At 38.1% G+C, this 13,894-nt stretch overlaps 1 protein-coding gene across 1 annotated transcript in view; it reads right to left on the bottom strand.

The window, feature by feature from the left end:
* The window catches only part of LOC140138893 (uncharacterized), a 28,584-nt gene that overhangs the window by 7,845 nt on the left and 6,845 nt on the right, over positions 1 to 13,894 (bottom strand). Inside the window, 8 exon segments of the mRNA XM_072160676.1 lie at positions 787 to 914; positions 6,437 to 6,626; positions 9,597 to 9,829; positions 10,298 to 10,455; positions 11,160 to 11,310; positions 12,481 to 12,557; positions 13,294 to 13,540; positions 13,543 to 13,782. Coding sequence (XP_072016777.1) covers positions 787 to 914; positions 6,437 to 6,626; positions 9,597 to 9,829; positions 10,298 to 10,455; positions 11,160 to 11,310; positions 12,481 to 12,557; positions 13,294 to 13,540; positions 13,543 to 13,782 — 1,424 coding nt within the window.

Here is a 13,894-nt window from a genome sequence, read left to right as displayed (position 1 = left end):
CATATGGTGAGGATGGGATCTCTCAAGTTTGCCGTGTGAAAACCATTGTTTCAAAACAAGAATAAAAATGGGGTCAGAGAGCTTCCCGAATCTAGAAGACACACCTTCATTCTTATAAACCAAGTGTATCAGCTCAATCAATCTGGTGTTATCCACTCCAGTGTCAGTGTGGTGCCAATTGCAAGTTGGAACCCCAAGTCACATAAGTTTGTTCTCTCCAAGGCACCAGAACCAAATTTGTTTGATCTTCGGATCAACCGTCGATGCTGCTTCGATGCCTGTTATTTATGAACTAACAACTAATTAATGAGAATTAATGCTAAATTTATATTGGTCAATATCAATACACATTATGATCCATATGTTATCACAATTAACAATAGTCAATTCACTGATTTCGTAAATAATAAGGATCGATCAAGCATTGATGGTCGATCAAAAGATCAAACTAATTTGTTTCTATTGCCTAAGTAATCAAGCTAGCTTGAAATTCCCCTCTTAATTTCTGAAGCTGATTCTGGTTGCGATGTTATTTCTAGATGCACACTGATTAGGATTCTATGCCTATACAGAGCTGTCTCCCTAAATGATGCAATATGGTATAATATGGTTGTGTCTTGGAACATACAGTGACCTGCAATTGTCTGTAAAGAGTATTGAGGTGTATGGGCTTGGTGCAGTGTACTATAACAACCTACAAGACTACTTTCCTGCAATTCCCCCACCACATGTAGCCTCTCATCAGTAGTAATGCCCACCCATAATGAGGATAACCCTGAAACCTACCTCATATTAGGCAAGTATGTTGCAATCTCATTCAATGCAGTGTTACCAATGTGTGAGCAGTTCGCCAGTACAAGACTTTCCAGTTTCTTACAATGTCGCACAATTTTTCTGATGCACCAATCTCTGATCTGTAAAAAAAAGATTGTGAATCAGAGAAGAAAATGAAGGATCAAAAGGGATGGTTATGATTGAAATAGTAAATTGACTTCGATCAGTTAGAGAGGGAAGAGAAGATATCGCTAGTATCCCTGCATACAGCAGAACTCGCTCCGAAACTCCCTGCGTGTTCGCAAGCGTTTCAAATTACACCCTATTCTCTTGCGTGTGTTCCCGTCTGAAACTCCCCATCTTTGAACTCACTTTATAGGCATTAAACCTGAATCGTTAGTGAAATCAAGACGATCCCAGGTTCACAGTGGTTCCCCTTCGTGTCTATGCTCATTTTTTTCACTAACGATTCAGGTTTAGACGGCAAAACAGTCAATGAAAGTTGTCCTAATTTCGCCAAATTTGCTGAAAAACGGGATCAGCCAAATGTATACAAAGCAGCGATCAATCGATATCGGGCTACCAAGTTGTAAACAAACCCGAGGTCACGATTCACGAGTGGTGAGTGGACAGCGAGTGTGATCAGAACAGAATGATGGAATCTGCTATGAAATTGTGGAAAATATCAAGTTTGATTGAATGTTTTGGGATATATTGGTAAGTATGAGTCTTTGTGTACCTAAATATTCGATTGTTACTTGGTTTGAGCCCGGCCCGAATGCACGCGGGTCAGAGAGAGTTTCTTTGGCTGTTTGGTTGCATGCATTCAGACGTGTGGATATTGCATTTTCACATGCCGTGTCGATCATAATATGAATTTTATTTCCTTCTTTTTTCCGAATAAATACTTGACTTGGTGGTTTGGTTTTTAATTCTGATGTTTTGTAGTACATCCTTTATTGTTTCCGAGATGAGATGACTTACCGGATCCAGGCAAAGAATGATATTCGTGCATTATGTCATCATTCGTCATGATAAAATCAGCTGTAGCATTGCTGCACGTAGACTTCATGCTTGTGATGTAATTGTTGGCTTTGTATTTTCATGTCGATCGTTGTAATTATTTCTTCTTCAAAGAATATTTTCCGAATAAATAGTTGTGGGTTGGTTTTAATTAAAAAAAAAAAAAAATTTAATAGGAGCTGAGATGAGATGACACCCCGAGTGGTACATGCAAATTAGAAATGTTATGAATGTAGTGAAATCCTAAAATAATCTGGTGTATTAACCATGTTAACTGTAATGTAGTATGTACTGCATCTGTGCATCATGTAGGAAGGGTAAACAACATGATTGTTTTTTCCTTTGTAATTTGTTGACTTGACAGAGCCCAACAACAACAAAGTTCTACATGTACATGTAAATACATGGTTGTCCAAATTAAACACAAATAATCCACCTGATGAATTTCCTTTGGAACTCGTGTTTTTGGTCGGGAAGTTAAAAATTTATGTGTACCGTATACAAAACAGGGCAAGAAATCATTCAAATACAAAATTCACTTATTGCCTGTTCATGTGATGGGATTGTGTGTTCAGCAGTGGCGGTGCAGTGCATGCCGGGGGTACTAGTAATCCCCAGTCGGAGATCTCCTCTCCAGTTCCCCCCCCCTTGTGGCACAATTTTGTGGAAATTTAATGAAATGCCCCTCCGGCAAAAATATCTGATGCCGCCACAACTGTTCAGACTGTATAAAACGAGTGCTGCAATTTGATTTTCATACTTTGAAACTAAATTGTTTTTTGTTCCTTTTTGCTGTATACACAGGTGATTACCCAACCATGAAACAGCCCTGAGGTTTCAGACCGTCATCACATGGAAAACGGTTAACCGGAGAATGGATATCAAGTTTTACGCCTTCAGCTTGCGAAATACCTCAAGGGAATTACCTCAACTCCATCAACGTACGTAGCACCAATGATAATACCAGAAATCCTAATCCACTCCCCCAAAAGTACCATCAAAAAGTATCATCGTATCATTACAGATTGCTTCCAGCAGAAGTTCTTCCCAAAGACTGCACAACTGGAACTCGCTCCCGTATACATGGACATTAACTTCCATTAGACTCTCACGCTGCATTACATGCATCACATGCTTATAAATGTAGCAAATTACATTAGGCAACCACAGGGTGATGTTCCAGATGTAGTTTAGTTGGAAAAAGAGGGAGTCACTCAATTGTGCACCCACAGAAATCAACTTCTAATCAATGTCTGTAGATCAGAAAAAAATGTGTACAAAACGACAATCTCCGTTTTCTGTTAAAATATTCAAAAAATTTCCTTGGGTTGAACAGGTGTCAAATTTTATATAACAGGGTCCAAATTTCAAAATTGTTCAGATTTTGTCAAAAACTATATGCCAAAGTGTTCCGCTGGTGAGTCGTCTCCTAATTCTGACCTTTTTGAACTCTGAAACAGTATGCCACAGATAGATCAAACTATAATTTTCTGAATCGTTATTACCAGAGGTATACCATGCCGTGGTTTTGACTTAATCTGACCATTTGTAAATTTGACCCCTGTAGTATGAAATTTGACCCCTAGGGACAAAATGTTTTTAACATAGCTTATCGTTTGCTACTAATTTTTAGGTCGTCCTAAGGAAAATACCTTATGGTATCACGAGTCGTGTGTGTGTCTGTCCCGTCTGTGTGTCAGTGTGTCAACAATTAATGTAAGGCTTTTTGATCTCATGTGTGTACATCCATATCAAAACGATGCACTTGTCGGCTGCTACATGTCAGACTCAACACAAGTGGAGGTCACTTCAAATCATCCCAAGTCACATGGTTTAGAATACAGAGAACATTCCTTAAAGAGGAAGCCCTGCCAGAGCAGTTCTTCTGATGCTAATTGATGTAATAACATTAAAATTAATAACATTAAAACATCAATTAGGATCTATCAAATTCAGAGATAACCTTGTCACTGATTAATTTGATAACCAGGCAGGTTTGGTTCACCCCAGAAGAAATGATCTGGCGGGGCTTCCTTTTTAACCATGTGACTTGGGGATGATTTGAATTGACCTCCACTTGAGATGAGTCTGGTATTTATTCCTAGCTATTATTTGAAATGAGACACATGTAGCAGCCGACAAGTGCATCGTTTTGAAATGGATGTACACATATGAACAGTTCAAATCCTATTGCAACCATTATTTATATGTTTTGTTTAATCCAAGTGTGTGGAAATATTGGATCCAACACATAATAATGATAAAATTGGATGCTTTACGCCCAGTATTTATTGAGTCTCACTATGAGTTTTAAAATATTGGAATCGACTACATCTTGTCCAATATTTAAAACTCAGTCAATCCAATTTTATATCAAACTTGAGTCATAGCTGCACTATGGGAACCCTCATGGTGTTCAAGGTCGTATACGAGGTCCAAGTTCATATGAGGTCAAATTGGCTGAAAATGAAAAAAAATGGTTTAACAAAAATGCAAAAATAATGTTTCACATGAGTATTTACTGTGTGTAGTACTATATACAAATACAAATACTGAAGTTATTTTTCACGGCATGCATTTTTTCCAGCTATTTTTTTGCACTACATGTACATGTACAATGTAGCTTTTGGTTTTTGCTCATGTAGTGGGAGGATTTGTTTTGTCAAAATCTTCCAGCCCCCCTGAAGTTAAATGGTGCATGCCCAAAATATTGAGCATATTTTGCAATTTTCAGGAAGAAAATTATTGTTTTCTAAACATGTTGAATATGGTACTGAATTGTTCATTTTTCCATTTTAACACAAAATTATTCATTGTAATACTGTATTGCATAAAAAAATCATGTACATTAAAAATAAAATAGAAAGAAATTAAATATAAAGTGTGGAAGCACTCGTATCTTTCAGTGTGTTGCAGTACATTATTTTGTAGCGTTGCTTAAACTTTTTCAGAGGGGCTTTCTTTTTTTAAAGTCGCCATTTCAAAAAAAAAGATGACTTTATTTTAAAAGACTACTTATTTTTAGAACGGGAGATTTTTGTAAAAAATACGCCTTTTAAAAAAAATAAGACGTCTTTTTAAATTAAGTCGCCTTTTTAGAAATAAGACGTCTTTTTAAATTAAGTCGCATTTTTAAAAATAAGACGTCTTTTTGAGGTTTTGGGTTGACAGGGGTTCGGATTGACGGTGTTTCGGACTGACTGGGTGACCGTGTCCCACGTATTCTAACAAGTTGACAGCCCTGTGACTGTGTTACATCACTTGGCCCAGGTACTATTAAACGAGTACAGGGCGTTAGTCCGACACGCTGCTAGTCCGACACTCCGCTAGTCCGACACGCCCCTAATCCGAAATGCACTGCACCAGTCCGACACGCCGCTAGTCCAAATCTAAAATACACTCTGCCAGTCCGACATGCCGCTAGTCCGAAAATGAAAACCACTGCGCTAGTCCGAATCTGGAAAACACTCCTTCAGTCCGACACTGCGCTAGTCTGAATCTAAAAACACTGCGCTAGTCCGAAACTGAAAACCATTGCGCTAGTCCCAATTTGAAAACACTGCGCTAGTCCGAATTTGAATTGGGGGAAACACTGCGATAGTCTGATATTCGGACTAGTGCAGTGTTTTTCAGATTCGGACTAGTGCAGTGTTTTTCAGATTCGGACTAGCGCTGTAGTTTTCAGTTTCGGACTAGCACCATGGTTTCAGATGACCATTTTGCATTATTGTGCAACAGTTGGACTTGACATACCCCTGGAATATTTATTGGTATGTCGTTTTCTACTGAATAATGAAAACATTTCATGGTTCTTGAGCATGATGTTTTCTAATTGCGATCTCTCGCTCGGTCCACGGTCATTGCATAGTAAACACAAGGTAAACAACTGAGAGAGGCAACTGATCAATCGATACCCGATAACAACGTATCACGTGATATCACGTGGTTTTAGCATGGTTTTAGCAAGTCGACCGCGGCAACCGCGAAGGATCTTGGATACTAGCGATATCTTCTCTTTAGAGAGGGTATGTAATACAACGTCACTCAGTTAAGTAAAAGTCTGTCCTCCGTAAGGTACCACAGGACAATTCGCATGATAATACCATAAAACAGGTGATAAGTATGAATGGTTGTGAAATTGGTCTAGAGACATGTCCCTCTGCTATCTTAGAACTGTTCTCAAACATGGATGCCATTTCAACTGTTATACCATTCCGGTTGGTTTATTGCATAGAGTCGATTGATTGGGCAATTATGAACAATATACATGTAGCTCCTTGAGCTCTTGGGAAATTTGTACAAATATTGTGCTATTCCAGTTGAAATCCATACACCCCTATGGAAGACATGACATTAATCTTCCATATACAGGAGGGTGTGAATTTGAAATAGGGCAACCTGAATGTGTGAGTACACTTGATATCTACACCCCCTGTGTGGGAGATTAAGGTCATGTCTTCCATAGGCGGTGTATGGATTTCAACTGGAATTGCCCAATGCACAGCAGTAGTCACACTAATCTTCCTTATCAACCTACCTATTGGCTCATTTGCTGTTATTAAACACTGGTTTACCATTTCAACTAGCCCAGCAGTACTGCAATGCAGATTATAAATAAATAAAGTCCCATTGGGCATACCTGTTTACATCCTCTCAGGTCCAGATGCCTGACACCTTTGATGTGTGGAGCAAGATTGGCTATGCTTTCATCTGTTAACTTGTAGCACTGCCCAATGTTAAGAGTTCTTAGGTGCTTACACGTATCGCCAATAAACATCAGGGAGTCAGTGGATAAATTAAAACAACCAAACACCTCCAGGACACTCAAACTACATGAATAAGAGAAAAACAATGCAAGGATAATATTTATGGTAAATTTTTCTTATAATCCTGCAGTGCAGGGTTGACATTACATATTCAATGCCATAAAGCCAATGTACATAAGTGTTGTAGGTATATTGAACAAGAAAGCCACATGGCTGATGTCAATAGACTAGAGGCTGTCAGCGTGATGTCATGCCGCCATCTTGTGGGTACACGCTGCAATGGTCGTTCGACATCCATGCGTGAACAGCAAAATCACTGTGTCAATGTGTAAACAGCTGCGTGGCAAGCTGCGCCCTGCGCGTAGTGTCTAACGCATGAACACACGTATAAATTTGTATCCACAAGATGGCGAAAGGCTTACGGCCTCTATAAACTAATGAGTGTCATTAACATTTGATGCCAAATTCTGAGGATTCAAACTAGCAAATGAATTAAGAAAATGGGAAAGAAAAGTCTTTTGGGACAAGTCAAATGTTAATTAGTTAGAGAATAAATGATAGATTTTGTCTTTTGCCTATCAATATCGTGTCATAATGGATGGGCTGGCCAATATTTTGAGTAGTGGATGCGGCGCAGCCGGTATCCACTACGATAAAAATATTGGCCAGCCCATCCATTATGACACGATATTGATAGGCAAAAAGACAAAATCCTATCATTTATTCTCATTCTTATTCAGTTTTAATGTAATTTTTGCAAGAAAAAATGCCTTTTTTTCAGAAAAAAATAAAGTTACGTTCGTGAGGACATCCCCGTTGTTTTAAATGAACGAAACCACCACGAACATCTAAGCCGCCGAATCGCGTTCTTAGTTCTCGCACGCGTATTACGCGAACGCATTATAGCGCGATCATTGAGGAGCAACAAGCGTGCGCCGTTGCGTGGCGGCGGCTAGCGCCTGACAAATATCACTATCAACTATTGTGAGATATTATACACCGAAAACCAATCAAATTACGTGAATTCTTTACAAGACGCACCCATTGAATAAGAATATGTTATATTAAAACCCAAAAGTTAATTGCATTTTCTGGGCCACCTGAAAATGGTGTGATAGGGTTGCAAGTTCAAAACTTGGGAGAAAATAAAGAAAAATCCAATTACTTAACAAATAACTCAAAAAAAAAATTAAATGTCTAGTTTTGTGTGTGATTTTACAATAATTATGATGATTACTCAAAATCTATGAAAGTCACCATTAAGATTGTAGAGCAGAGGTTCTCAATAGGTGACCCACAGGCCAATTCTGGTATGCTAACCAGTTGTATTTGGCCTAGAATTGCTCTAAAATATGTAAAAAAACGTAAGAAATGCAGGTGCCCTTAAACAGGCATCTTTAAAATATGTCTGCCCCTTTGCGGCTCTTGTTCTGTATTCATGACTTATCAAGAACATAGGGAAATGCAGAAAAAGAAAATACAATATTGACATACAGGGTGAGTCAAAAAAAGTGCAATAGAGAAAATAATCCATTTTTACTTAAGAACCGAGTTGAACTTTTTAGGTTTGAAAACATTTTATATATATGGTATATCCATCAGTGACCTTGTGTGAAAAAATTAAGGAATTAGCATTTACCGTTTTGTTTTTATGACACATTTTATAGCGCTACCCAATTTTAATGTTTGTCCAAGAGACATCTAAAATTTGAATGTCAGCCCACTCTGTGTAAGGTAGATTTGGAACAACTGCCATTTTCTTAACCTCATTGGCATTAAAATAAAACGGAGCATCCAGAGTGATATTACCCTTGGTCTTGTTTAAGGAGAAGAAACATTATTTGTTGTTATTTTCATTTTACCTTAAGATTTATTCTCTATCAAAAACATACAAATTTGCAGGCGGGTTTTTCAAATGTCAAAATGAAATGCGCGCAAATTGAAATGGAGTGAATTACAAAATATCCAGTAAGTTGGACATATTGGGATTAAAAAACTGGAGTTGGAGTCAAGTGAGGTACAGGTATGAAGGACTTAAAGTAATGTTAGAAAGTTTGTTTGAACATAAAAAAGAAATTAAATTAACACAAAAATCAACCTTTTAAGGTAAAGTCAGTTTTAGATATGGTGCCTTTACCGCGCACTGCGTGCTCTCATTCAAAATACATGGTACCTCGTGGACAAATAACGAAATTGGGTATCGCAACAAAAGGACTCATCAAAATTAAACGGTAGTTGCGATTCACTTCATATTTTCACAAAGGGTGGGCATTGAGTGTAGCATTTATAAAATCTTTCAATATTGTGAAGTTCGATTTGGTTCTTTCATAAATATCGATTATTTGCTCTATTGCAGTTTTTTTGACTCACCCTGTAGGTTGCTAATGATCTAGCTTCCACAAAATTGGGCAGTGTTCCAAAAAAGTTTGGCAACCCCTGGTTGATCTATTAACATTTGACTGAGCCCAATTTGAAATTCCTTACTATACTTTACTCCGCTAAAGATTGGCAAAAATTGTTTGATTTTGTCACTGCACATGTCAGTCAAGTCCCAATTTATGCTCGCCTAAATCGGCATAAGCATGCACCAGTTATGTGTTACGCAACACAAGTAGATGCTGCGCCAAACAGCTTCAACACAATTCGCATTACTGAAGAAGTCACCCGACCTGGGTGATGAAACTGTCTAAGTGAGTAAAAATTTTGGATTTGTCTACATAACTGAGAACTTTAATTCTACGTCACTATAAAATGTTATGAGTCTCAATTGTTTTGACAATTATAATTTGAATAATGGAAAAAGGAGACCTGTGCACCCTTGGATGTACAACTTGGAAGAAGGTTATTCAAAGTGACTTGGATAGACTTGGCACTATGTAGGTGGTCTGACGGAGAAGCCGAAGCTGCTGCCAAGGACGGGGCTATATGGAAGTTTCTCCTACATTATGCAGCAGGTGCAGAAATTCATGATGCTCTCTGGTAGGTAAGTAGGTAAAGTATGATATAATCATTTCAAGTTACATGCATACCAACCTTTTGCCATGTTTCTCTATAACAGCTCTCAGACATTGGTCTGATACCTCCCTGCATCCATTTAGACACAGTGAGTTGAGTTGATGTATGCTATCATTGATGGCAGTCAATCCATTGTCAGTTACACTGCACCAACTAGCATCAAGTCTCTTCAAGTTGTAACACCGGGATGCATGGAGGAGCAGGGAGTCACCAGATAGCTCACCATTACTACAACCACTCACATTTAGTTCCTACAAGAAGAAAAGAATTGCACTCAGTTAAGGCAAGTATTATAGTTAAACACGTTTGCACTTGTTTTCATGTTGCATCGTACTTAATAGTATCCAGATCAGGGGTCCGCAAATAGCGGCACACAATTCCCGAGTGGCACGCGGCGCCGTTAGATTAAAAAAATATTTAAAAAAATCTAAAAAAAATAAAATCAAACCCTTTGATCAAACTTCATCCATCAGGAATATCTCCAATATTCTACATTTCAACATTTTTAAATCGCATTATTAAAATAATGCGATTCCCATGACGTTATCCTTGTAAAGACAAGCTAAAATAGTATCAAAATGATTGGTACATCATTGATGTTTATTGAAAGGCCTGGCTCTTCCAAATGCAACTTTCAGATTATCAGAACATTAAGTTCATATATGCCTCTTTCTATAAACTCGCAAAAACTACAATTATTATTTTTTCACAATACTTACTTTGAGGCTTTCAGCACAGCTTCTAAACAAGTTCCTCAATCCATTCTCTGTAATGTTCCCTGTACATTGTACGAATCCTAGATGTGTGGGATGTCGTTCCCCTATCTGAGTCAAACCAAAATCAGTCAAAACTTTCTTCTCTAAATGGATGTGTCTCCCTGCGAAAATTAAGAGTAAAATTATTACTATTCTGTTAGATCCTGTAACTATAAGAAACTGAACCGCCTCATGGCACTATTCTTTATTATATGGTTGGCTTTTTCCCCAAGTATTAGGAAAATAATAACCTGTACACATAACTTATGCCACTTCCAATAATTAAACATTTTACTTTTGTAATCCCTATGATGCGGGGTTGAGTCTTAGTAGAATCTTAGAATTTTTATTTTATATATTTTCCGAGATAGATAGGGATGGATTGTAAGTATCATTTTGGATTATTCATCTTGTCACTTGTCAATGACCAATTGTAGTCAGATCAACAATACCTGTGCAGTACCACTGCTGGTAGGTATGTGCAGTAGCAGCATTTGCATTGTGTTAGGTACTTTGTGCGTACCAGTCAGGTACCTAGGGGGCGACAGTGTACATGTGCATGGGCCACAGTAGGAATCTTACAGTGTAGTTGCAAAATTATGATATAAAGACATTAAGCAGTGTTATCAACGATGCACATTTCTTAAAGTTTTGAATTGCATTTGTGCAATTAAAAAATGTTCTGTGAAGAATATAAACAACTTTCTGCAAAATACAACACATTCCACATTCCACAGAACACATTCAATCAATTTTGAAGAAGGCTCAGACCTGCATTTTTACACTAGGACAAATGCTTACTTTTATCCCTGCCTTCTATACTTACATAGTGAGTCATCCAATACAATTCTATTGAAGAATGAGCAAGTCTGAGCACACTGTGTCAAATCATAATGACTCAGATAGGTGAATATATGAAGAAGAATCTCATCTGGTAGTAGCTGCCATACTGATATGCCTTCTGATGTACGGGGACTCTGAAAGCAAGCAAACAAAACTATGAGTTCTACATGCAAACCTTAACATATAATATGTGACACATTCTGGTCCATGGACGCCAAAGGCTATCAATTTGAAATGAGATAAAGGCAAAAATATGGAGGAAAAAAACAAGAAAATACACAAGAAAATAGACATCACAAAATGTAACTTTAGAACCAAGTAGACCTTAGGTGTTTTCAGTATTATGATAGCCTAATGTTTGTACAAAGTAATAATTATAGTAACTCAATTTTCAAAAATGTCTCCTTTAGCCTACATGGACCAGATTGTGTCACATATTATTACTTTGTTACGAAGTTTGATACCTTTTGTTGTTGCAGCTGAATAATGTGTATATAACATGCCCATTGAGTGGAACATTGAAAATGAAAAGGTCACATTTTGGTATCCAAACCTAAGTGGCTTACACATCATACAATGGAACACGGAAACATTCAAACATTAAACACTTGCACATGAGAGCAAGCAAATGATACCTGTACACAATTATTAACATTTCAATATTATACCAGGGAGAAGAGAGAACCACATATCCCATACTTTTTTTTAAAAACAACTAGTTCATTTATGAGCATAACATGCACAGGTAGATACACAAGGGAGTAAACTTCTGGACATATTTGCCTGAGCTTGAACCTAAGATCTTCATCAGAGATGAGGCTGATGCCCTACTAACTGAAATTCACAGGCTGTACCTGAGCCTTGAAGGCCACAGACTGTGTTTGCAGCTCATCAGTTGGTAGACCACCAGACGAGTCTTCAGAACTGAAGGTCTAGGTTCATATGCACAAAAGCGTTAGACCTGGTCTAAGTTGAATTTAGTCCCAAGAGAAATGACATTTTCCTTTACATTTGTGTTAGTTATTTTGTATTATTTTTGAACATTGCATTAAAATCTCTAGAATTTGATAGCTACTCTAGGAAGGAAATAAGAGTAAAGGACCATTCCTGATGGAACTAAATTTCAGTTAGACCAGGTTTAACTTTAGACCCGGTCTAACTCTTTTGTGCATATGGACCCTAGGGTTCAAGTGCCAATTCACATGCACTACTCAACCTCAGCCAACCCACACACATGCACACCCCTACAGGCATGCACCCCCACACCCGGGCCCCACACACACATGTAAAAATTTATGACATACCTCTACAATGAGTTGCATTGTCAGTGGTGGGACGGCACGGTTTGCATAACTATCTAGCGCCCTCACGACTTGACCATCTGAAATATAAAATCATAAAATGAAAATTAGGATTTAATGGTTTCCAAAAAAAACATGTAAATACAAAACGCACCCTGCTTTCCAAGAGTAGGATTTAGACTTGACAATTGTGAACTTCTGTAGGTAGATACAACTTGTCTGAAGTCATCAAAGGTAGAATTTTGAAAGAAATGTCAGGTGTGCCTTTTTGTTGCAGTACCGTAGGTCAATATTAGTCAATTTACATAGTTGTTGAACTTTTACCCTTTCCCAATAACAGATACAAGAGATCATACAGCAAGATGAAGCCTTATCAATAAACTAGTTCCATTAGTTAAAACTGAAAATAGTGTAAAAGCAGATCAGATTACTAATATACTGTTACTAACATTGATAGATGACCTACTCCCACTTTCATTACAGATGGGGGAGGGGAGATGCTTTGGAAAGAAACTGGTAGCATTTTATTAGGCTTTGTCTGTCTTTTGGTTTCTTAAGGACTCACCCACCTTTGCACAGTATTTGTTGTGGAACCTTTGAGAGCACATTAGACACACAAACTTGCATTCTGAATATGAGAATGTCCTTCTGATATCAAATAATTTGATTACAAATTGACATTTTTGACAAAATAACAGTCCTTGATGTGCTCTCAGGTTCCACAAAAAATACTAGGCAAGGTGGTTACAAAGACCATAAGTAACAAAGAATTTAAGCATAACATATGCGTGCCAAATCACTGAATCTTTTCCTTACCTCGCAGTTGTGAGGCACCAACATTCAAGAAATCCTCCTTCTGTGTATTGCCACCATAACCAGCTGACCATGGTCTTGACCTCTGACCTTTCATTCTTGACCCCACCATGTCTGCATCACCAGCACCGACATGCTTAGCTGACCCAGGCCTAGCTTTCCTCACCAACGTTGGACTCTTAGATGATCCATCAGTAACCTTTGACCGCTGACCAGCAACCTCAAGATCACCTCCTGCATTGATAGATCGTGACCCCAGAGGGAGCTGGGCGTGGCCCATCTACGTTTAAACTGAGTACTTCCATCCATGTACTGGGAAACTTTGCTTTTGGCACTGGATGGTCTCCCTCTGTGTAATACACCCGACGTGGATCGTGATGGACCAGCACTACTTGGTCGAGCATTTGGGACACATACTTTGCGCTTTTCTGTGTCTGATGCGCGGCCTAGAAGGTCATCAATAGCTTCTTGATGAGGAAGTTCAAACGATACCTGTAGTGGAAAAATCATGAGGTCAAACATAGAAAATTTGAACGGTTACTTTCATATACATGTATTATTGACAACATCAAGTTATAGACTACCTTGTACATTGGTCCTAGTA

The sequence above is a fragment of the Amphiura filiformis genome, chromosome 18 (genome assembly GCF_039555335.1).
Source record: "Amphiura filiformis chromosome 18, Afil_fr2py, whole genome shotgun sequence".
NCBI classification, from domain to species: domain Eukaryota; kingdom Metazoa; phylum Echinodermata; class Ophiuroidea; order Amphilepidida; family Amphiuridae; genus Amphiura; species Amphiura filiformis.
This window is presented reverse-complemented; position numbering and strand designations above follow the sequence as displayed.